Source organism: Colletotrichum siamense (assembly GCF_013390195.1).
Source record: "Colletotrichum siamense strain Cg363 chromosome Unknown KSG_Cg363_contig01, whole genome shotgun sequence".
Lineage (NCBI taxonomy): Eukaryota > Fungi > Ascomycota > Sordariomycetes > Glomerellales > Glomerellaceae > Colletotrichum > Colletotrichum siamense.
In genome coordinates this window covers 7,510,162-7,534,773 of record NW_023501014.1, presented here as the reverse complement: position 1 = coordinate 7,534,773, position 24,612 = coordinate 7,510,162, and the positions used below count along the sequence as shown (strand labels likewise).

Below are 24,612 nucleotides of genomic sequence, written 5' to 3'. Positions count from 1 at the left end.
AGTGCAGAAGAGACCATAACCAGATGATTGGGGGAATTCCAATTCAGTCAATCAATCAGGCTCGCGGCCTGAATAAGAGGCCGGGCGAACCACTTTTGAGCACATGATGGTCGGTGACGTGAGACATCGAAGGCGGCTGTTTGCTGTGCATTTCTGGCGCGTCCTCAACGGTCTCGTGAGGCGCAGTGCGGACGATGGTTTGCGTAGTGCATCGTGCACTCCGAAGAACGCTGAGCTGTTCCCTCCCCGTCCCATAGCGCCTCCCCCGCCGTCCCGTCCGCCAGGAACAGGAACCTAACGTAATGCATGGGAAGGGATGAAGGGATGGGGGGGACAGCCCAGCGGGCATTAGCGGGCTTCGGGCTCGTGCGAACCACGAACCAACGGTACGCATAGTGGTCCGCAGGGCTCCGTACTGGCGTAAGGGACACCGGCACTCGCAGTCTCCCGCCTGGGGGGCTGGTGTTTTTTCCACTTTCCTAGCCCTGGAGCAGCAAGTCAACGTGTGAGTGTGTCCTGTGCTGTGCTTCGGGTTGTTTGTGTGCGTGCGTCCACTGTTTGCACTGCCTCCCCGAGGAGCCGCAGCGGGACCACGGCCACATCTCTACCCCTGTCTATCTGCTCTCACCGTCGGGACCTCCTAGGGGCTCCGCCACAGCACCTTAGGAGGGCTCTCCAAGTTCCAGCACTACTGCGTATGCTGCCGCAGTGCCAGCGGTGGCCTCTCGGTGTCCCCCGACCGGGGAATCAAGAGCCTCAATGACGAGGGGTCTGTTCCCACTTGCCGATGCTTGTTTCTCTTGGAATGTTCGGAGAGGGCTCCGATCATGTTGGGGAAGATGACGTATGGTTTAGACCTCGTGATGCTTTCTTTCATCTATCTTTCTCCGAGGATTCGTAAGGCAGTTGTTGTATCTACGGTGAGTACCGATGAGAGACAAGATGAAGAGACACACAGAGGCAGACGCAGAGACAAGACGCCTGTCTATTGACTTGGCTGTCACTAAGGAATCCAAGACACAAAACTGCCTGACAGCCTCAGAAAAGTACACTGCAGAAAGGGGTGGGATATCACCCCTCACGCATCTCCAATCCCCAAAGAGATCTCCTCAAATGCCCCTCATAAGGCTTCATAAGGCGTCCGGCGGGGGAGGGGTCGCGAGGTGGCCGGAGCAGCCCGCGCGTCTGCGCGTCCCCAAATGCCATGCTGCTGCTTGTGACTGCTGGACATGGGTGAAGCATAATGCAGCCCTTTCGCCAGTCTCCAGCCTCCAGAACGCAGCCCCATTCAGGGTTGTGCGGGTTCTTCTCGACTCAATGCTAGAGAAGTGGCTTCTGTGGACCGCAAGACATCATCAGCAAAGAGAATACGTGGAAAGATGGAGAGCGAAGCTCGCAGTGGCAGTGCAGTTCGGCTGCCTAGCGCCTCATGCCACCCCTGCCGATTGCTGTGTCTTTTCTTTACCCCTGTCTCTTAGGCGGGCCAGCGATATCATCAACACCAATGGGCCACCTCGTGTCCTCGACGTTGAGCTGACAGGGGTTGCTCAGACGGGGTAACATTTTCGGGATAGTACCGCCTGACTGGCTGCCTCTCTCTGTCTCTTTTCGAGAAACGCATCAGCCTCAATGATGTCGACTGCTCGGATGGTCCCGTTGTGCAAGATTGCGGGTTTCTCAGGACCCTTTCTTTCCAGCCCAGTCTCGTCTAGTTTCCTTCTTTCATAGCTTTCCTTCTTGGATTCTGCAATGTCTCCCAGCTAGCTCTTTGTTGTGTTGGCTGGTGAACTCAACCGAGAACATTGAACCCACAGCAGCGGCATTGGGTGCAATCCACGGGCCCCGAGTCAGCAAACGACCCCGGAATCCCACCGGCGAAAACAGCCATGTCTAACGGCCCCGGGCCCGGCAGCGTCCGCTACGGAGCGGAAGCCGGCTTTTTCGAAAAGGAAGCCAAAAACTTCAAGGCAACTCTCAATACCAAAGATGCCGAGGATTTTGAGAACAGCAGCTTCGATCTCGTTTGCCGAGAGCTCTTTTCCCTGCAGACCCAACAACAGGCCACGAAGAACCTAATGAACATGAAGAGACTGCAGAGGTTTCTCGACGGGATGGCTGCTCTACAGCAGGTACTCACACGGCTGGAGTTTCAAGAAGTGGACAGTATCATGGCATGTATCTGGGGCCCTATGAGGTTCTTCTTCAAGGTATGTCCTATTCATCATGCCCCTTTGCGACTGTCAATCATTCGCACGGGTACTAATGCATTGTACTCAGGCAACCAACATCAACGAACGGGCCTTCGACGATATCCTCGACGTCTATTACCGCCTCGGTCTCAGCATCCCGCGATTCACTGATTATATGCATGTTTTCCGGTCATCGCAAAATAGAATCATGTGCCTAGTGAACACGTACAAAGATGTCCTCGAATTTCATTCAATAGCTTACAAACTCTTTTCTCTCCGAAGTCAACGTAAGCTACCTATTACCTTCTTCCTAGTGCAACATTGACAATCTGACTTGTTTCATAGTATGGGCAAAACTTCACAGAGCGACCTGGAAAGACCTCAACCCAACCTTCGATCACATATCCTCGACCCTCAAGCTCCATGCCAAATGCATAGAAGACCACGGTTCCTTCGTGCAGCAGCGCATAGACTCAGGCTTCGACGACCCATGGAGAAACGATGCGAACCATGACCGCGACAACGAGTGCCGGGTCTACGAGAAGACCTATAAAGAATCCCAGGGGGATTTCAGAGAGAGAGAAAAAGAGCGCAAAACCGAGCAAAAGGCGAAGATCATCAAATGGATCTCAGCACTGACCGAGAACGATACCCTCCACATGTCATTTCAGAGGAAGCGCAGCTGCTGCCCGGAGAACGGCGAATGGCTTTGGCAGCAACATGATGAGATTTCCAATTGGATGCGTGAGGACATCCCCGGAGAGTCGACAATCTGGATCCATGGCCCTCGAGGCATGGGCAAGACCATCCTCGCGTCCCACGTCATAGACCGCCTCAAAGGGTTCGCCGAAGAGGACCCCGAAGTGCCTTCCGACTCCCAAGTTTGCTACTTTTACTGCCAAGAAGATGACTTTGAGAATAACAACTACCTTGGCATCTTGCGAGGAATTCTCCACCAGCTCGTTTCCTCAGCCGAGGTTCCTAACGATGGCGTAAACCCCGAGCAAAATATCGCAAACAACAATCTGGCTATACTACCTCTCTGCGAAGATAAAATGACGACGTCGGGTGGTTCAACGCTTACCAACCCAGACGTAGCGACATCTCTGATCGACGTCTTCTTCGAGAACACCTCGCGCCAGTACGTCGTCATTGACGGACTGGAAGAATGCAAGGCCACCACGGAAATCACCCAGACTATCAACTTCTTCACAAAGACGGTAGCCGCTTGTGAGGAATTGAACCAGGGACAGTTGCGGGTGATGTTCATGAGCCAGCCGAACAAGGACATTCGTAAGTGTATGGAGAAAAACGGTCTGTCGCCGAATTCAGGGGAGGTTGAGCTGGATGCAAAGGAGAACGCAGAGGACATCCGCAAGTATGTAAGAAACAAGTTGAATTCCCCGAACGGAGACAGGTTCAACCTGTTTGAACGGGAAAAGCAGGAGATTGAAGACAAGATCGCATTCATGAGTGAAGGTACGTCTAGAACGGACATTCTAAACAATGACAACTGACGAATGCTCCAGGCCTCTTTCTATACGGCCATCTGGCGGTGGAGAATCTCCTCACACAGCTCACTAAGGCAGCTCTTCTTGACATGGTGAAGCCGGGAATGCTTCCAAGGGGCATCAAGGATATGTATGTCCTTCTTTTTGCTGAAACATCCTCGCAATATACAACCACTGTAGCTTCCCTGGTTGAATCATGTAGCTGACATCAATCTAGCTACGCCAAACTCCTAAGAACCCTGAGAGCTCGTCTCGAAGAAGATGGGACCTGGGAGGTGGGAAAGCAGCTTCTAGGCTGGCTCATATGCGCTCACCGCCCCCTGAAGCTGCACGAGATGGACGCAATCCTCTCATTCTACCCAGACAGAGAGGTAGTAGACTTTGACCTCTACAAGCTTCGGGAAGGCGTTACCGATATCCTGGGTTCTCTGGTGCAGGTCTTGCCCGGGGACAACATCCGCCTCATGCACTCTACAGCCAAGAAGTAAGTTACCACCACACTGTCGCATCTCTGGCAGGCGGCTAACAGAACCAAAGATACCTTGCCGAGACCGACGACTTTGACGTGAAGTCAGTGCAATGCGACCTCGCGACCCGCTGCCTCCGCTACCTCTCTCTCCGCTGCTTCGTCGCCAACGACTACACCGAAGCCGAGCGACAAGAACATATCGTCCAAGGCTACTTCTCCTTCCAGGACTACGCGATGTCCCAGTGGTACAAACACATCATCAGTGTCCTTGAGAGCTGCCGCTCCGTCTTCGATACCGATACCCCCCATTTCCAGAATCCTACCGCTGCTGCCTTCCAAGTAGCCCTTGAAAAGTTCGTCTCCTCCCACGACAAAGACCTCAAGCCACTCCCCGAGCCCGATGTCCCCTCGGACCTCGACCGCACGTACATCGACACTTTCATAGACCTTCACTCCATCTATCCCGCCCTCCTCCGGCTCTGGAACCACATCTACCTTCACCAAAAAGAAAGCGCGGAGGAGCGCAATAGGGTCGGCATTGCCCGCCTCGATGACACTCTCAAGTCCCATCGGGCTGTTATCGAAAAGGACTTCAAGCCGGACAGCAAAACGGTTAACAACGACACGATGGAGGGCTACTATGGCCCCAACCTCTTCAAGTGCTCCCGCACCCTCTGCAAGTTCTTCCACCACGGCTTCAACAACAAAAAGGATCGCGACTCCCACCAGAACCGCCACGACCGACCGTACCCATGCCCCCTCGAGGAAAAGTGCGGCTTCGCGCCCGTCGGCTTCTCCTCCAACAAAGATCGCCAGCGGCACGTGCGGAACTACCATCCGGAGCTCAGCGAAGCACCGTCCGCGTTCCTGCAGATGAGCAGGCGTGTCGAGACGGCCAAGTTCGAGTGCTCCATCTGCAAGAAGCTCTTCACTCGCAACATCAACCTTAAGGGACACGAGAGGAGTCACTTTGGGGAGAGACCGTATGCGTGTTCGCACTGCGGCAAGGCATTCGCGAGACTGAATGACTGTCGGCGGCATGAGAGGATTCACACGAGGAATAGACAATGAGGCGGTGATTCAGGCTGTATCTGTGATTCGGAGCGGTGTTTGGAGTTTTGTTTGTTATTCAACGGGATATCTACGGGAGGGTATATAGATAGCAGGTTCAGAGCCTCGACTTTGTAATGGACATTCACTAGGATATCGGAGATATCAAAGATACTTTTGTTTTAAACCAGACCTGGACCCAACGCCCCAAGCATTGCCGTGAGGATCAATTCAACCCACGATTACTTGAAAATGACTGAAGGATACGGCGGATGGTTTGCAGGTGGCACCGGAGGCGCTGATGCGACGGGCCAAGGTACCTCGGGCTCTGTGCCCGTCAACGGTCCTCGTCCTGTTTAGACGGAATCGTATCAGAAATCATGGCCCTTTTGGTGAGTGAGAAGTTTAGCATAGCACCCAACTTAGTATTAAGTTACTTAGCACTTTGTCATGACTGCCCTCAGTCGTTTGGGAAGAGCTCAACCGTGCCCTTGTCTGTGGTGGTGGTATTGCTTAATCGCCGGTCCGTCCATCTCTATGGCAAAGGACATCATCGTCGAGCTGACTACATACCCCATGAGCAAATTATACAGATGAAGTAGACAGGGACGAGTAAACCTTTCCACAAGTACATCCTCTTCTTTCCTCTGTAATCTGAAGTCCGCGATGTAGCTGTAGTCCGCTGAGCGGAGTCGTTCCTACGTAATTATGAAAGTCTGATGCTCCGGATGAAAGCAAACTTCCGTTATTAGCGATGCCGTGGCCCCGTGTGTATGGAAGTTACGAGAACCAGAAAATCTTGAAAATGCCTCATTTGATTCACCACCCTGTTACGTTGGCTCTGAAATGGCCTGGCTTGACACTTCAATGCCCTCGTGTTCCCACGAAGACGATCAAGGAAGTCGTTGAGCTGACAAACCATCACAACAGCGATCAGCGGATGGCCAGGCCAATCCAAGATTTTGTCGAACCCCAACTACCGATAACCTCCGAAGATCAACTGAACCAAGATGCAAGATCGAGACGAGGGCCCTGGTTCTCGCTTCGCCCGCGCCACAGTCTTACCATGCCACAAACTGCCATGACTGCATACGAGGTTGCACATTTCAACCGAGCTAAAGCCGTGGTGCCGAGAGCGTTCCAAGAAACCCGCCGCAGGATCGGCGCCGATCGACATCCCGAGGCACGGCCGGTGAGCATGCCTACGGGGCGCCATCACGACCGGCGTGCCCTCCCACCGGTAGCGTACCACCGCACTCATCAGCTTGCCCAAGTCTTCCTGACTTCTATGAGGTTCGGGCCACGACGGAGGCAAGCCGGTGCAAGGAGGCGGACCCAAGCAATTGTTATCACCCCGGAAGCAACAATTGAAGACCGTTGAGATCAACATCGGGGCGTCTGAAGTCAAAAGCTTGTTGCTTTTACGATCCCAAAGATGAAGGGCTCGCCGATCATCATGTTGCCGGTGCGGCGGCAGTGATTCTGCGGGATATTCTCCGTCCCTGAAGAACTGCGCTTCGACGCGCAAAGAGCCGCGCCCAAACAAAGACCGCCCGCCCATCATGACTCAACGTGGCGTGGTAGAGCGGACGTTGCGAGGCGGTCGAGTCCAGGAACGGCAACCCGCAGCGTCGCCAGCCACCAATGATGGTCGTAGTTATTTAGCAAACATGGCGGACATGGCCCCGTGGCGGTCGCCCAATTGCGCCAGACCTGGTTCAGCGATTGCCAGAGACAGTTGGTCCTCCTTCACCTGCGTGTCATGAGCGCCGTTTGGCTTAGCGCGGATGCTAGCAGCGGCGAAGAACAATTATCCGTGGCATAGAACGATGGCCTTGGGTCGGCATCCTTTGTGTGTGGGTGTGGGTGTGTGGGCCGGAAAACTAGAGGCACAATGAAGCCACAGCGTGCTTCTTGTTCCAGAAAGCGCGCTGTCAGGGCAAGAGAGCCAATGATAATGGCTGTGGCGAACGATGATTGTCCAGAGCTACGCTGTTTTAGCCGAGCAATGTGGCGAGTGCATCTCAACACGATGCGAGTTGAAGAATTTGCAGACGATCTGTGTATGGTGGACAATGTTGGCGATGACGAAGGTCGTACCGAATTGAAGTGAGTTGCCTCATTGCGCGCGGTGACGCAGGATGGGAGCATTTGTCCAGACTGCCTCTTCCTGAATGACGCCTACGATGAGACCAACCTGCCGGTAAGTGTGGGAGCATTGAAATGTGTGTATGGTGTGTGGCAGCCGTGACGATGGGCCAAGCCGATTGCTCCCATCGGATAAGCACCAATGTTCTGCCCCTTCACACAACCCATTCCCACTTCCCGCTGCCCAACGTCGGCTCGTCCACAAAGCATCGTCATATTTGCAGCTGTCGTTGGTTCCAACGTGGTGCTGAGGAAACCGGGCCCCATTGCGACGGGTACGGAGGCCAGAGCGCTCGGCGGTTGGGGTTTGCCTGGGGACAAGCGGAAGAATCGGCACTTTGATCAGCTCTGGTCCGTTGGAACGTCCGCCGGCAACCGCATGTCGGGCGGGTCCATGGCTCGGATTTCTAATTCCAACCACCCGCAGTAGACAATGGTGCTGCGGTAGTCGGACTTGGCGTTGGTGTGACTACGTCGGCTTCGTCGTCGTTACGGAGCTGGTCGAGTCCGACTGGTTGCTTTCTGAGTCGACCTTGGCGTGTCGAACCGGGAAGGCAGCTATAAGCTGTGACGAAACGTCTGGTTCGGCTTCCGTCGCCTCTCATTAGACGATTTCATGATTAGATGGATAAGCCCTGACAAACCGGAGGCGAAACAAAACTGCGACCCCGGCGGCCATAATTGAGAACACGTCTGATAGACCAACCAAGGGCGAACCCCGACGGGGCGACGTCACCGTCACGAAACACAATGCGAGTTACAAGCAGATGTGTTTTTGGGAACAAGCAGCTAGAGGTATGCATGCAGGCGGCGCCGACAGGAGCTATGGGCGAGCTTCTCCAAGTCAGCGAGCTCCCAGGCCAAACGGCGAATGACTGCCGAGGAACGAGGCCAGGAGCCTATATCCTATTCCAGCTCCATTCCGAGGAGTAGCACCCATTCTAAAATTTCAGTCCATCAGCAAAATTGACCTGAATGACTGGAGCAACAATTGAAAGGAAGGGACTGATCGGCAAGTAAGAACGAGGCCGAGATTGCTTTCCCCAATTCCCGAAGATGCTTGCCAGTCGTGGCTGGTCTGAGAACAGACAGAAAAGTCCGGGGTAGACAGGGATGCCGCCCGCCCGGGGTTCATGCCAGGGGTGTCAGGTGCGCACTCTCGGGGATGACGGCCGGCTACATTTGAAGGAGCCAAGACGCCCTCCTGTTCCTTTCTTTCAACTCGATGGCGTTGGAACGAGTAGCTGGTCTGTTCGATTTGGGGTAGGAGTTGGGGACTTGTGTCCGGGGCTGGGATGGCTGGCTGCTAGCTCGGTTGGAGAACCATTCCACATCGTTGATACTTGCCGTACCGTGTGAGCCTTGGTCGTTGAAGGGAGCCAATGGGCAAGCTTGGATAATCTTGAGGACTGCGACTTCCATGCCACCCATCCATCTTCGAAGGGTGAGCGGATTTGGGGTCAAGGTGTGTGTGTGTGTGTGGCCCTAGTTGGCCATGCAGGGTTCGAGAAACGTGGAGGGGGATGGTGGGCAGCCAGACGTGGTCCAGGAACGCTGGCTGTCGTTGCCGATTTGTCACTGGCGCTCGACACCGTCAACTCTTGAGGCAACCCGTCAATGTTGACGTGATAGGTCGGGAACATTGGGAAGAAAAGGCAACCCAAACGGACGAAGCTGCAAAGAGGCAGTTTCCATCCCGTCAGTCGCTCGACCAGGGAAAAGCCGACTGGCCATCCGATGGCGATGGGTGGATGGACGGATGCCCTCTTGCACAGCCTCAACAATGTCCCTGATTCTAAGTGTGTAGCAGTGACAGGTCCAACCCGAGATCAGTGTGGATCGGCAAAGGGCTCAGAACAAGACGAATAAAATGAAAGCTCCCGTTCCAGCGCCTGCAGCGCGCTGCAGTGGACGTGGTGGCATATGGATCTCGGCGGACCAGATGCATTTCTCTCTTGCGTCGCGGCATTGGTCGGAGTCCAGAAGTGAAAATGGAGACGCTTCTTGGATTCCTCCAACCTCAGTCAAAGGTCCATGGTGGACCTCTGCAACCGAGCCAAATGAGTGCTGCTTAACAGTATTAGAAGCAGCGTCCAGGGGAAGGGTGCTTTTGCCGCTGGGGTACTGTCGCAGAAAACAGTTACATCTCCGGCCTGCGGCTAGGATAAAGTCCGCCATCGCTCGATTAGAGTAATTTGGGGAAAAGTTGGAGAACTGTGCTGTTGTCTGGAGAAGCTCTGCTGTGCCGAGCAATGAAGCTATGTCGTACAGACGGCTGATTCGATAAGCTGTCTGATGCCGGGGGGAACTAGGCCTCTCCTGCAGTGCCTATTCTCCGTTACCCGGGACAAGCTCAGGTCTGGCAAGCAAACCGTTGCAATCCAGGTCGCGAGGAGCGTGTGGAAAGCTGTCGATGCGCCTCGCCGTTGGATATAAAATCAATCTCTCGTCTAGCGTCCGAGATGCAGCACAACAGCACAGAATGGACAAGCTTCAAAGCTCGGAACACCAAGAAACGCATGAAAACACGCTGCTGGGCAAGCTTTCTCGCCTTGTCCAGCGGAAGCTCCGCAGACAACCTGCCAGGATTCATCGAGGCTGAGGTACATACGATGACTACGGCAAATCCTTGTAGTCGTTCCACCGACCTTCAACACAGCACCATGATCCATCCCCACACGGTCGCAGATGGTGCGTGGTACGTGCTGAGATGTTTGATGCTTGTCTTCCGTCGGGACCCTCCACTTGACTGCGGAAAAGTGCCAAAAGGTTGCGCCTCCAGATCGGCGGACAAAGTCGAGTTGTCGAGAGCTGGCTGGCGAATATGTGACTGCGCTGCGAAGGTGCGAAGATCCAAGAACGGGTGATTGACCGCCCTGCATGCAGTTTGAAAATTTAATATTGAGCGTTGTGGATGGGATACGCTGGCAATTAGGTCGCCATGCGACGTTTGTCGAGTGTGGCATCTGGCTTCAAACATTCGGACTAAAGGTATCCGTTCCTGACAGACGAGAGACGAGTCACCACCTTTGACGTGGTTGGTAAAGACACCAATTAGGCATTTTTACCCTCGTCGCCATCATGAGCCACAGCGTGGTGTCGCTCACCGTCTTCTCGTGAAGGGCCCTGGACCCAGTCGCTCGGTGAAGTTTGGTGTCTGAGATAGAACAGCCGCAGCGGTATCCCGTGATGGATGCCGTGAAAACGCTGACGAACTAGAGGGCGCCACCGGGAGGGCTAAAACAGCGTGCGTGTAGCTGTGCTACAGCTGTATGTTTCTTACCTCCGGGCGAAAGGCACAGGGGCAGGAACAGACTCAGAATCGACTCGATAAGAACTTTTCACTGCTTGACTGCGACTAGATTGGCACACTGGCACAAGTAGTCTACGGCTTGTCGAAGGGATAAAATGTCCGTAGATTTAGGGCAGCCATTGTTTCGATGACACCAAATCCCTGAGATGACAAGTGGTGAACGAGGTCACAAGGACAGCAGACGAGGGTGTGCAACAGGGGTGGCATGTTAAGCCGTTGATACCCCATATCGCTAGGCTGGCCGTGGTGCCCTGACCGGTCCGGGCGTCGTTGTGGGCAAAAGCGGTAGCTTTGTGTAGCGTGGGCGCTGTCAAGATATTGGCGGCATCGCCGGCGTCTGTGTCTGGACGCCCAGCCGTTTCTATTGCTGGGATGGCAGCAAGATTCGTTTCAACGTTGTGGGCTGGACGACGCAGAGCAGCAGGCCTTCCAATCTCGCAAACCAGAAGACGTGGGCGAGGTAACCGAGCTCCGAAGAGAGTTTCGACAGGTCTTGCGCTGGGCTGGCATAGGCACCATCAACTTCAAAGTCCCACGGACGGTCTACCGGAAATCGCGCGTAGCAAGCCCTCAAGCCCTGCAACGGGTCTGGAGACTGACGGGTTTCCTCCCGACACGACCTATCGTTACCAGGAGGTTATTGCGAGGGTGCCAGAGGGTCCACAAAAGTCCACCCGGGCGATTCGCTGGCGCGCAAGGAAAAGAGGATGGCCAAGCCTCTCAACCCATTGACTTGCAGATAGGGATCATTGCGCTTTCCCGTCGTCCAATTCTGGTCCGCAACCTCAACGAGCTCCACCGACGTAACAGCAGCGTGTGAAGGTGTGCAGGCCAGACCCCCGGACCATGTCGCTAATGCACAGTGGAAAGCGAACAGACACAGACACTGTCCCGAGGTACACCACAGGCGGGAGACTGCCACTGTCTGCCAGTACCTGCGATGGTCCTTTCCTTGCGTCTCTGGGATCAAGGCGGCTGGATAAGATCGCCGGGTCCGTATGGGTCTCGACTTGTCCCTCTGCCGTTGGCGGCGTTATTAATAGCGTACTGATCGGAGGTTTTGATCTTGCCTCTGAGGCTCGCCGCGCCAATGTTCAACTTTCAAGCGGCCGACAGCTGTATGCAGCCTGTGACGAGCTCGCGTCCCGCGGAAGCTTTTGCTCGCTCAATTCAAACGGCAACCTGCTCCGGAGGGTTGACCATACGTCTTGTGCCGGTTTATGCAGAGAGAACCGCCCATGCTTGTTTATGGTTATAATCTAGCTTGCGGGCTGCCGGCCAGACTGAGATGCGCGTTCGACTAGATGTACTCTAGCTATCCGTAGCAGCGGGAAGTCGCATCAGGGAATTTCTGGAAGCTTGGAGGATGCGAAAAGGACCCAAGTGTATCTATCCCCTAAGTTGTAGCAGCGGCTGCACCAGTGACTTGCAGAGCGGTGATGCTCTCCGTTTAACAGCCTGACATGGGTAGGTGATGGCTTGTGTAAGCAAGCACTCAGGTGAGAAGATCTGACGCTGTGACGCAGCTTCTTGCGGACCGGATGGATCTGGATCGCGGGTATGACCAGAGCCCAAGACAGGGCCTGCAACCTAGCTCCTGTGTGACTCTTATTCTTTTGTCGATTAAGAAGACATGGGGTTCTGTATGCCCGTCGCTGTGTCTAGGGATGCGTCCGTCTGTGCTATTGGCGCACAACAACGGGCGGCGACGACATGTGGGCATCTGCAGGTTAGCGGAGATAAGTGTGGCATCAGTGCCTCGCGTCCCCTAGTCTGCCCATTGATAGCGAGGCAAGACCGTCATCGTGTGCGAAAGGGTTGAATAATACGATTGTGACGCGAATTGGCGAGAGCGCTGTTGGCGGTTGCTGAGAAGTGACAGGACCATGACGGACCGTGGTCGGGTACTGAGGCCGTGGGGTGGCTGTCTCTCCGTCGCAGGGGGGCTCTGGCGATAACCACGGGCAGCGTCCGATATCGATGTTGACGAACGAGGTTCGGTCATTGATGGGAGGAAGGGCGGGAAAAAGAGCCCAATCACCGGGACGTAAGCAGAGACGAAAGCGAGGTGAAGCTCGGTGTGGATGAAGCCGGGCTGGGACGTTTCCTGCGGAAGGTTTCGTAATCTGGTAGGTTTCTGATCGGTACGACTGCTACGTCGCCAAGCGGAAGAGGTAAGTTGAAGTGAAGTCAACGTAAACGCTCCGTGTGGCAGTTTCGTAGCGAAAGGTTCGGTCTGGTAGGGCGGCAGCTTTGGTAGTGCCTGTGCCTGTGCCTGTGTTCGTGCTGCTCCAGACGAGGTACATGATGCCCATGCGGCGAAATATCGAATGCTTTCTCCACGGAATGGCAGAGTGGCCAAATTGGAACTCCGCCGCATCATGCGGATATCTGGAGATGACATGCCAGATGCATTGTCTCTTCTCGGTGCAGAGGGCTGGCACAGCTGATGGAAAGGAACTCGTACGGTACCAAAGTACATGGCCGGCTGTCTGTCTGTCACTGGCTGGCCGCTGGTGTGCGGTTGAGCGACGTCCATTGGACAGCGGGCTGATTGAAGAACTGGTGGTGGTTGTTGCAGTTGCAATAATTGTGGCGACGACGACGATGAGGATGGGGATAGCGACAGGGACCTGCGGCGAGAAGTGGATCGCGGCCGTGTGAGGGAAACGCCGTGGGTCGTGGGTCGTGGGCCGCAGGTTAGCCCTTGGCCGTCAGCGGCGTGAAGGTGACATTGCATCGGCGTGCGGACGATGAATTGAGGTCGGGACGGTCGATGGGAGTCACAGACAGTGTGGAGGAGGAAACCCCGGTCTGGAGCACAGATGGGCGAGACGAGAGGCAGCTGGAATCAAGGCAACAGGGGTCCAGCACTGGCCCCAGCTGCGGGCAGGTGGGAGTTGGGGAAAGGAAGGAGCCACGCTCGACTTTTGCACACTGTGCTTGGCGAGGTGGGGTGAGACCGTGCCCAAGGAAGGGGCCGTCCGACGACAACTGCTCTTGCTCTGCTGGCTCCTGCTGTTGCTGCAACTGCCATACGCAGTAGTTGGCCTGCCTATGGCGTACGACTGGCAACTGCGACTGCAATAACAACTGCAGGCAGGCACGTAGGTAAGGTAAGGTACCTAAGGTAGGCAAGAAGGTAGGTAAGGTGAGAAGGACGGCTGCTCCTGCTGCGGCTGATTCTCGAACATCACGCACACCAAATGACGAAAGTGCCTTTTCTGACGTAGACACCTAGCTACCTTACATGTGCGCATATTACCTTACATAGGTGCTCTACCTAGGTTGTTCTGGCTTGGTGGCTAACAAACTGCAGCTGCTGCACTTAGGTGCACTTTCTTTGCTTTACACTACGTGACTACCTCATGCTGGGTGGTTGCTCTTGCTCTGGAGGTGCAGGCTCGCAGCGTCCCGCAGCAGCGCTAGGGTGCAAGAGGCAGGGCGCCGCACATGCTGTCAACCATTCAGGAAGCAGCTCGCGACAACGCCCCTGCCCTCTCTGGCTGCGCAGTAGCGGCGGGCTCTCTCGCAAATCGATCGACTCCAGTGCCATGCTGCCCGATTACGGCATGTTGCCCTCTGCTTCCCGTCTGACCATGTCGTCAGGTTCTTGCGTCGACCGCCCGTCTCTCGTGCCTCTGCCGCTACTGTATCATCTAAGGTAAATGGCATGTTTGCCGAGCCGTCCTCCTGAACCCTTCACACCTTATCCGCCGCCTCTTATTGCCCGGCCTTATCCAATCGAGACACGGACATGCCCAGCGGAACGAACCACGCGCGTCTACGACCTGTCGTGCTTATTATCAAAAATAAGAGCCCAGCCCGCTGCTTCAGCAAATCATACACGCCGAAACAATTCCACGGTGGACCTCTACGTCGGCTGGACCTCCAGATACCCGACGCGCTGCTGCAGTTGTTCTGCACCTCGCCCGTTTCTGTTCGCATGCTGCAGACCAGCAATAAGCAGACGCAAGCAATCCGAGCATCAAGGACGCAGAGCATCCAATATCGACACCACCCAGACGAACCAGCCCATCAGTCGGCCAACAACCTTCATTCCAGACGATCTTCCAAGTCTCCCCAATCCCTGTCCCACACGCCAGACAGCCCACGGCTCGACCCCGTCGACGGGCAGCCCGTTCGCAGTCTGCATATCGTCCACTTTCACCATACACTCGCTACCCGCTGAACGGCTAGAGTTGACTGTGAACTGACCTCACCTCGCCTCCTCAATCATACCCTGCAATGGCCTATTCATAACGACGTCTTCACAACTCGCCAGGCTCACAATATCCGAGATTTTGGAGAAGAAGACGACGAGGAAGGAGGTACCCGATTTCATCACGTCACCATCCGATGACCTCGACATCAGCCCTGGCTCCCTTCCCTTGATGGACAGCGCTCCTACTGCCGACTTCAATGATCCCTTCTTCAGCGCCAACAGCCACAGATGACCCGATGGCGACACCTTGTTCCCAGCCTTCATCCATCTACTGCGATACCTGCGTTGACGACGTCGCCGCATGGAGGTCCCATGGCCCGAGGTACAACGACTTCCGCCCGGCTCTGCAGAGGACGAGGTACCTGCCCAACCCGGCTGCCCACGAGGCGCTGTGCTAGGAACGGAGAACCCTGATCGGCGCTGTTGTGGATGCAAGTACCAAAGTACCGCAAGCTTCTTGTCTTTCACAGGTGCCAATTGCAGCCACTGAAATTGCCCGTTTCTTTTTTCTCTTGCTGCGGCGCTACTCGTCTCTCTTCTTCGACCAGCCCTAGAGTCCTAGACTACCTACCTGCCACAGCTCCCTGTCTCGACCTCCGGCTATCGGTCTTCAATCTGCTGCTTCGGAACTATTCGCCGTCTGCCATTGGCCAAAGCTGCTTGCCGCAATTGTCAGCATGTCAAGCCGAGAGAGCGATTACGGCCCACGCTGCTCGCTTCTATTTCGCAGTTGCGAGCAATTGCGCTGGAACATCAGAGCTACGTCGTTATCATGCTGCAATAACCAGCAGCGACAATTATTTCCAAGACCTGTACGAAAGGGTGGTATTGTGCCGAGCAGACCGGGCCCAGAAGGTGTGCTTTATCGATTGAAGGTACAGTATCCGCCACGCTATGCCACACTAGCAGCCGGCCTCCCGAGATAATCAAGCACACCTAGTCGCTGTTCTTGTCTCTGATCCAGGGCGCAAAGAGAGCATGGCAGTCAAAGGAGCTTCAGGGCACGCTGGCTGTGCAACACGAACGCCTCGCATGGTGGGTGCTATGTTCTGGCTTCCACGGCACACTGGCATGGCACCTCATACACCGTCTTTGCTTCGGATCATGTCCCAGCTGAGTACCAGCGGGAACTCAATTTCACAGCGGACGCTGGGCCCGGGCAAGGCTTGGCTCACTTCTGGAACAACCCCGGGCCTTGAAGCACAAGACGGGATGCTCCATCCAATCCACCCTCCCGAAAAGCCAGCCAACGACAGGCCAGGCATGTCGAGTGATGCGACTGGACGCGGGCCACTCTACGAAGCCGTATTCTAGCATAGCGGGTACAGATACCTTGGGCTCCGTGCGGATAGTAGAGACGACGTCTCAGAGTCCCAGGTAGCGGCATCATCTTTGCCTTTATCTTTGAATGCTTATGAATCCCAGTCATTCTGCGCAAAGTGGGCGTGATATGGCAAGCGTGAAGATGACAACAACGCCGACAACGGGTGAAGACGCAGGGCTCTTCCACTTGTGTTGGTGTTGGCCTTGGGAAACCGGCGTACAAGCCAACTGACAAGGTCAGTCGAAGGGCGGTGATCCCAGAGGTTCTGGGTGAAAGGCCTGGGGTGGCTGGTTGAGATGCCATAGGAACGGCTTCGTGCCGGCCAAGCAGGCAAAGTTTGTTTGGCCAAATGATTTCCTTTTTATTCTGCTTCATCTCTGCCCGCTGGCATCAATCAAATAAGCTCGTCGAGGGCCTTCGCGTCGGAATACCGTCCGCCTCAGTGCCGAGACGTCCGACCCCCGATACAGCTGTCGCACGTCTATCTCGCCATCGACCAACATGATAAGCTACGGCACGGACATAGGAGCCCTGACCTCGAGCTGGAAAAGAGGCCCGGTCAGCATCGGTATCGCTCTCAGAGCTTGCACACCCCAGTAATAAGAACAGAGAACAGACCTCTCCACGCACAGGACAAGCATCTGACCCGATTACGTAGCACAGAGCTGTCTCTGGAGCCTCTCTGAAGTCTGGAGTTTTCAGGCTTCAAGCTTCAGGCTTCAGGCTTTAACCGCCTTATTCCGCGCTGCCCCAATTATCTTGCAGTGTGCTGGGTCGTTTGCAGCGTGCAACGGTTCCCCGACCAGCCTCCCCTTGTTCTCTGTGCCCCCTGACCAGTCTCTTCTAGGAGTTAGCTTGGCCGGGCCTCTAGCCTTGTAACATGAATGCGGGAATGATAGAGGAGTAGCGGACGACAGCAATGTCTACCTGACCTCTTACTACCTACCAACGAACGGTATTATTTAGGTCGGCAGGGAAGGGTAGAGCAGAGGGAAATAAAGCTTACGAAGTAACGGAATTCCAAGCAAGATGGAACGCGGGAGCGCAAGCTAGCAGCAGGCTAGGGAAAAAGATGCAAGGTCAAGTGACTTTGGCCAACTGGAACATCAATTTGCATCCGTTGGTAGGGTGCCAACAATAGTAAGGTAGTACGTGATGCGTCCGAAGAGCCGATGCTGGGTGACTGCAATGGGCGTCGCAGCCTGCCTTGCCTAGCTTTGATGGCCTGTCTGATCCTGCCGCTGGCTCTGTTATGCCTTGTCCTGTCAGATTCCCATCCAAGGCACGAATGCATCGAGCATCCAGTTATTGCAGTCCCAAGCCCGGTCCAAGTTTCGTCTCGCCTTCCTCGTGACGATTGACCCCTCTATTTCGACACAGCCCACGCAGCGGCGTAATGAGCAAGCAGCAGCCGACGCAGGAAGCGAGCAGCGAGTCGGGGAAACACTTTCCTTTTTTCGCAAAATATAGAGAGAAGGCAAAGAAGTGATACTTTACTTGAGTGTCTTATGTGACTAAGGGGAAGGAAGGCAGGCGGGCAGGCAGGCGCAGCTGGAGACAGACAGCAATGTGAAAGAAGGCAGGCAGGAGACACTGGGTTGGAGGCAGGTAAGGTAAGGCCGGGTACATGGCCTTCCCAGTCAGGTGGCAGCGTCGCACTGTGGTCGGGTACATCTGGCAGGTATCGCTGACCTGCTGGGGCCAGCTGGACGTGGACTGGCCAAGTGTAGGTAGGCACCTAAGTAAGGTACCTACCTACCTTAGGTGGACGTGGACCGGGGCGAGCTAAGGCATACGGAGGACCCACCTTGCCTCACCTCCCGTCACCTTGCCTTTTTGCTCTTGCCTCCTGCCTCTCTACGTGTTTCCCATGAATCTTTCCCGGTCTCTGCCATCCCACTGACCGACCGACAGACCCTGCTTCCTGCTAAGGCAAGGTAGCGTAGCGTACAGACGGATGCAATGTGCTAGTGCGATTTGTGCTTTCCCTGCCTCTTCTGCACAGTACCTACCTGCCCACGTACTGCGAAATGAGATGCGCCTGTCGATACCTCCATTGCTAAGGCACGATACCTTGCCTCGACGTACCCGTCCCACATCCCATCGCAACCTCATCCCAATCGTGGAGGGGGACGGTACCTCGAACTAGGTACCCGCCCACACCCACGCCTGTGACCCGACCTTCACGCACACAACGCACACTCTCTCACACACACATCCAAGTAGGTATTCGTACCAAAGTACACCTTCGGTCGCCCTCTTTCTCTCACTTTCGCCCGCCCGCCCACCAAGAAGACAGTGGAGGCAGGCAGGGGAGCAGCAGAGAACTGGAGGGACGTACCTTACCTACCTTACCTAGCTGCTGCAGACCAGACCAGACCACACGAGACAGACAGACAGACGGCCAGACGCAGGCTCCCCAGGCCCTGGCCCCAGTCAGTCCAAGTCCCCCAGTCGCAGTCCATGTCCACGTCCAATCCCGGCCCAGTCCAGTCAATCCAGCAGTAGGTAGCAACAGCAGCAGCAGCAGCAGTAGCAGCGTCTCCCCATCCTGTCCTTCCCAGTCAGTCAGTCCAGTCCCGGCTGGTCCACTCACTCACTCGCTCGCTGGCTCGCACACACACACACACACACAAACACACTCACACCTACCTCACTCGCGCTTTCCACTCCCAGATGCGCCGGGCTGGGCTGCGCTGCGCGACCTGACGGCACTTTACCTAACAAGTACCTCAACTTCCCCTTCCCACCACGACCTTTTTGCTCCCCTCCTTCCTTTCTCTTTTTTGTTTCTCCAAGCAACTGCTTCGACCGGTGGGAATTGTTTGTTCGACGAAAGCCTCAAGGCTGCGACCAACACAGACCAAACTTGATTTGCTGTTCCTCGACTGCCTTCCTCGTGCTTGGAAATAGCATGCGACTGTCGGCTTCAGACAACAACTTCTCCCTCTTGTCTCTACCTCTTTCTCCCTCCCGCCACTACTAAACGCCGCCTCTCCCCCCACCACCCACCATCTATCTACCTATCTACCTCTCTTGCCCACCTCACCACCTTACACCAACCAACCTCAACCTCAACCTCGACCTCGACCTCGCCTTCCTTCAACCTCCGTCAGTCAGTCTCTGGTTTGGTTTCGCACTCTCGCTTGCCGCTCCTCACTTGCGCACTCTTCCGACCACCGCCCACCGAGCTGCTACGCCCACCCAAAAAAGGAACCTCCTTCCTCCCAACCAACCACCCCTCCATTCCTCCTTCACGACGAAAACGACCGGGAACGACAGGCGAAAAAAAGAAAAGGCGATGGCCATGAATGATACGGAAATTAAGGTCGAAAAGAACACAAACATGACGACCAATTCCTCTTCTCCCGCCGCTGCAGCTACTGCTGGCGGTGCTGCTGCTCCCGCGGCGGCTGCTGCCAACGGTGCTGCCCCGGCCACCGAAGATAGTGGTATGAGTCGCACCTGCACAATTGCATTGAATCTGCACTGCACAGCACAGCCCACCAACACCCCTCCAAACCTGCCCCTCCTGTTCCCACCCGCGTGTCCCGCCATTCAATCCCACCACCACCACCACTGCATCGTCGCCTCTCTTTCCCTGAGGAATACCATGTCACTGCTGAAACTGAGCTGACAATAAGTCCTTTTTGGTCCATACAGCAGCAGCTTCTACTATTACCGTGAACACGAAGACGCCTGCCAATTTTCCTCCCCCCAAAACCGATAAGCCCCGCCCTCATGTGTGCGCGACTTGTCAGCGCTCCTTCGCCCGATTGGAGCATCTGAAACGCCACGAGCGCTCCCACACCAAGGAGAAGCCTTTTGAGTGCCCTGAATGCACGAGATGCTTCGCTCGTCGCGATCTGCTGCTGAGACACCAGCAGAAGCTTCACCAGACGACCACCCCTTCTTCGCGCCCCCGCAATCGCCGTGAGAGCGCCAGCGGCGTTGCACCTGGAACGAGCCGCGCCCGCAAGAACAGCGTCGCTGGTCCCAACGCTGCTGCGGCTGCAAACGCCGCGGCTTCCATGCGTCCCAGAGCCAACACCATCAGCCATGTCGACCAAAATGCCATGCAAATGATTGCGGCCGCCAATGCCCAGGTAGCGAGGGGCATGCCGCCTGGCACACACAGCCGTCACCCTAGTTTGGTGGGCTTGCCCGTGCACAATATGGACTTTGGTGGCATGTCAGCCGCCATGGGCCAGCGCGGCATGGCTCACGGTTTGCCAAAGCTCGAGACGCATGGCATCAACAACATGGACTTCAGCGGCTTGCGGACCGCTCCGCCGATGGCCGTGTTCAACCCGGACTTCGACTTCGAGGGGCTGTTGTTCGGCCCGGGCTCCACCATCAACCCTAATGCTCTCCACTATAACGACTCGCCCCAGTCCATGGCCTTGGATCAAGCTTCGCCCTTCCATGGCCTGACCAGCGACATGTCGTCTACTCAACTGGACGACAGCTTCGACTGGTTGACCGGTTTTGAGCATCAGATGTCGTTTCAGGGTGCCGACAATGCCGTAGACGGATCCAGCCCGTCCGCCATCAGCACCACCAGCCAGAGTGGCATTAGCGATGTCATGGTGGACGGCTCCAACCACCCCCCGGCTGGCACCAGCTCCATGTGGCAGCCGGCCGTAATGGGTCCTCCCCAAGTCCCGAACCCTTTTGCCCTGGACATGAATGGTTCCGTCTTTCCCGATCTCATGAACGGCGCCCCCGTGTCGCCCCAGCCGTCTACCCAGAAACTCAATGATGCCTACTTTTCGACGCCTCCCCCTTCTCTGAGCTCTTTGAGTCCGTCCATGGTCTCGGGTCTAAACAACACCCAAAACTTGAACCAGGCGCTCAACTTCAACAATGCAGGACCCGAGACCCCCTCGTCTCTCAATGGTGGAAACCATGGCGTCTCGCCTGTCTCCACCATCACGGATACTACCCGGAGTGCCATCGTCGGTGCCCTTTCGCAGTGCGCTCCTTTTGGTGGACGGAGATACTCATTTGCGACCCCAAGCTCGCCGTTGTCGCCAGGATTTCAGAACACAGCCAACAGTGTTCCTGACCATGTAAAGAATTTACCTAGCACTCAAGACTTACAACGATATGTTGGCGCTTATCTTCGTTACTTCCACCCTCATCTGCCGTTTTTGCACATTCCCACTTTGAATTTTGAGATGCCGCCCTCCGCTACCAACCGATCCAACAGCGTCGGTGGGAGCGGGTGTCTCATCCTTTCCATGTCTGCCATTGGCGCCTTGTACGAAATGGACCACGTCCAATCTCGGGAATTGTTTGAGATGGCCAAGAAAATGATCCAGTTGTATCTAGAGGAGAGGCGGAAGGCCGATGTGAGAAAGGCAGACTTACGCAGAACTCCAGCATCCGAGCCGAACTCTCACACCCAGGAATCCTCAGTCCACACCCCGGTCTGGCTCGTCCAAGCCATGCTTCTCAACGTCGTCTACGGCCACAATTGCGGCGACAAGACAGCCAGCGATATCGCCTCAACCCATTGTGCAGCCCTTGTCAGCCTGGCTCAGGCTGCCGACCTCCTCCGTCCTATTCGCGTCGAGTCTAACGAGACTCATGACACTCACATGCGTGATGATGCCAACTGGCCCGGCATGCGAACGGATTCTGAAGAGCAGGCCGAATGGATCCAGTGGAAGACGATGGAAGAGCGCAAGCGCACCCTTTATGTCGTCTTCATCCTTTCCAGTCTCCTGGTTGCAGCATACAACCACACGCCCGCACTCACCAACTCGGAAATTCTGCTTGACCTGCCATGCGACGAAGAGTTCTTCTCCGCTGAGAGCAGTACTGCATTTGCGGCAAAGGGTGGCATTCGCGCGGCTAACCACAATCGCATGACATTCCACGAGGCTTTGGGGGAGTTGCTGAGGACGAACGAAAAGCAACAAAAGCAGAAGGCTTTCAATGCGCAGCAAGGATTCGGGCCAGGAGTTAATATCCACGACATGCCCACCAGCGACTTGAAGCCGTCTACGTTCGGATGCTTGATTCTGATTAACGCGCTGCACAACTACATTTGGGAAACCCGACAACGCCACCACAACAAGGTCTGGACAAATGAGGAAACGGAAAAGATGCATCGCCATATCGAGCCGGCCCTCAAGGCGTGGCAGGCGGCATGGGCAAGCAACCCGAACCACAGCTTGGAGCGACCGAACCCCTTTGGCCTGGGCCCGCTATCTGCCGACGCCATTCCGTTGCTTGATTTGGCCTACGTTCGTCTTTTTGTAAACTTGGCTCGATCAAAGGAGAAATTCTGGCAACGCGATTGGGACGCCATGGCGGAGGAGCTCTCGCGAGGTAGCGAAATTGTTCAGCACGCCGAGCACTCACCCGCCTCAAACACTGAATCAAATGGCACAGACCCTTCTGATAACTCGGTCTCCAGCTCGGTCTTTGCCGAATCGCCAGCCACGCAGTCCTCATCCCCGGAATTCTCTTCGGCAAAGTTTCCACCCCCGACCCAAGCCGCTCCGCAGCTCACCAACCGCTCTACATCGCGCAGAGAGAAGCACCTAAGGAAGGCCGCCTTCTACGCCGCTGACTCTCTCGCGATGTCCGACAAGCTTGGTGTTACTTTTGCCGATTTCTCCAGCCGCGAGCTGCCTCTTCAGTCGGCAATGTGCGCTTTTGACTGCGCTCAGGTATTGGCCGAGTGGGTCGCGACTCTGCAAGATCGCATCGGGCGATATCTGGGAATTTTAGGTCAAGATGAAGTTGATCTATCCCAAGTACCAGCAATCATGCTTCTGGAGGAGGAAGACGTCAAGTTGTTGGGCAAGGTTCAGGAGGTGTTGGCCTCGGCTGAGATGAAGATGAATTTGGAAGTCGTCCAGGGTAGCATTGTGGGGGTTGATGCTAGGATGCAGATGGACGATCACACAGGATACGCAGCCAAAATCCTGCGTGTCACAGCTTACATGCTCGATAAAGCTGCTGTTTGGCCAGGTAAGTTGCTCCAGTCAGTCGGGACGGCCTTTTCTAACCCACTACAGTCACTCATCTCATGGCCCGATGCCTCGAGACTCACGCTACTCACATGAGAGCCCGAGCCGAAAAGTCCGTCATTGCATGCGAATAAACAAAAGGCCAATTGGAAAGGGGAGTCAATCGCGAAGATCGAATCACGATGACACCTTTGAGAACTGGATGTGGAGGATCGCAGGCGAGAACTCTGCCTGCAGGAAAAGGGAACGAAAAGTCCGGTGACCAAAAACAAAACTTGGAAAAGGATTATCGAAAAAGAAGGGGACGATATAAGAAATCAACGATAAAATACCCTAACGCTCTTACGGAAAAGAAAAAGTACAATTGTATGACGTTACGACATGTTCTCCTCGCGAGGAAGCATTCTTTCGAGCTGGCACGTTACGATGCCACGCACATTTTACGTTTACGCTGACGCAGCGACCCGGAAAACAACGGAAATGCGAGCATAATTGCTTGTCTTGTACATCAAAAAGTTCTGCCATAGCCTCGATGGCCCAGTTGGTATACGGTCTCTCATTTGGATTGGGAAACCCGGACTACTATTTCTCTCCCTGTTGCATATGGGCTTCCTTGAACAAGGCGATGCGAGGCTAGTATGGACAGGAACTGCTTTATATTGGGGAATCGGAATGGCGTATCATTTTATTCAGTTCTTGCGCAACCCATAGCACCGATTCACAAGGTCCACAGAACCTCCCTCTGTGGTCCTTGAGAGTCGGTCGCGTGGGTTTCAAGCGCCATGTTGGGTTGGGTGCGGCTGCAAAGAGCTGCAGTCAGTCAACTTTTGAAAACATTTGTCTCGACGGATACGGACATGGAAGGAAGGACTCGATCAACTCGGGACTCGCAATCTTTGGGTTGCTATTTTGAATGGAATGGATGTACTAGGTCACGGTGGGAACAGGAATTACGGGCGGTCTACCAATCCCTGCGCAGGAAGGCGGCATCTCTTGGGGGACAAGCCTCACGAGATGCCGGGCTGGAGTTGAGAGAAGGGGGTGTTGGCGTTCCTCCTTGGCGAGAAGCGGTGCAAATGGAGAGGCTTGTGTCTGAGGACCGGGCGATACCGGCAGGGATGGGAGGACCTGGGAAAGTGCCCTGGAGAGAAGGATAACCATAGCTATCGATCAAAACAAAGTATTTGGCTCCAAGTTTGATCTTCCAATGCGTATGAGGATGGGGAAACGGGCTGTTGATGTTGTTCGCTCAGATTCAGGAGGAGTCTGTTGTATTATGCTGCCCACATCTACACGGCCGGGGCCCGCTCCGGCACGCCATGTGGGGCTATGCCGGATCCGGTCCGATAACAATGTCCTCAGATCAACCGTACACGTTGACGTTTTGCGCCGGTGGC

The 24,612-nt window shown here is 55.2% G+C and overlaps 2 protein-coding genes across 2 annotated transcripts; both read left to right on the top strand.

Moving 5' to 3' along the window:
- Window positions 1–1,886: 1,886 nt before the first annotated feature.
- Window positions 1,887–5,240, top strand: CGCS363_v001906 (Vegetative incompatibility protein HET-E-1; the record flags this gene model as incomplete). Its single annotated transcript, XM_036633755.1, has 6 exons — window positions 1,887–2,207; window positions 2,278–2,476; window positions 2,535–3,668; window positions 3,719–3,830; window positions 3,918–4,184; window positions 4,238–5,240. The coding sequence occupies 6 exons, from the start codon at window positions 1,887–1,889 to the stop codon at window positions 5,238–5,240; spliced, it is 3,036 nt and encodes a 1,011-aa protein (XP_036502871.1).
- A 14,335-nt stretch (window positions 5,241–19,575) lies between these two features.
- RSF2-0 (Respiration factor 2) lies at window positions 19,576–23,349 on the top strand (the record flags this gene model as incomplete). The annotated part of the gene is made up of 3 exons (XM_036633754.1): window positions 19,576–19,681; window positions 19,893–23,216; window positions 23,264–23,349. The coding sequence occupies 3 exons, from the start codon at window positions 19,576–19,578 to the stop codon at window positions 23,347–23,349; spliced, it is 3,516 nt and encodes a 1,171-aa protein (XP_036502870.1).
- Between the last annotated feature and the right edge of the window lie 1,263 nt (window positions 23,350–24,612).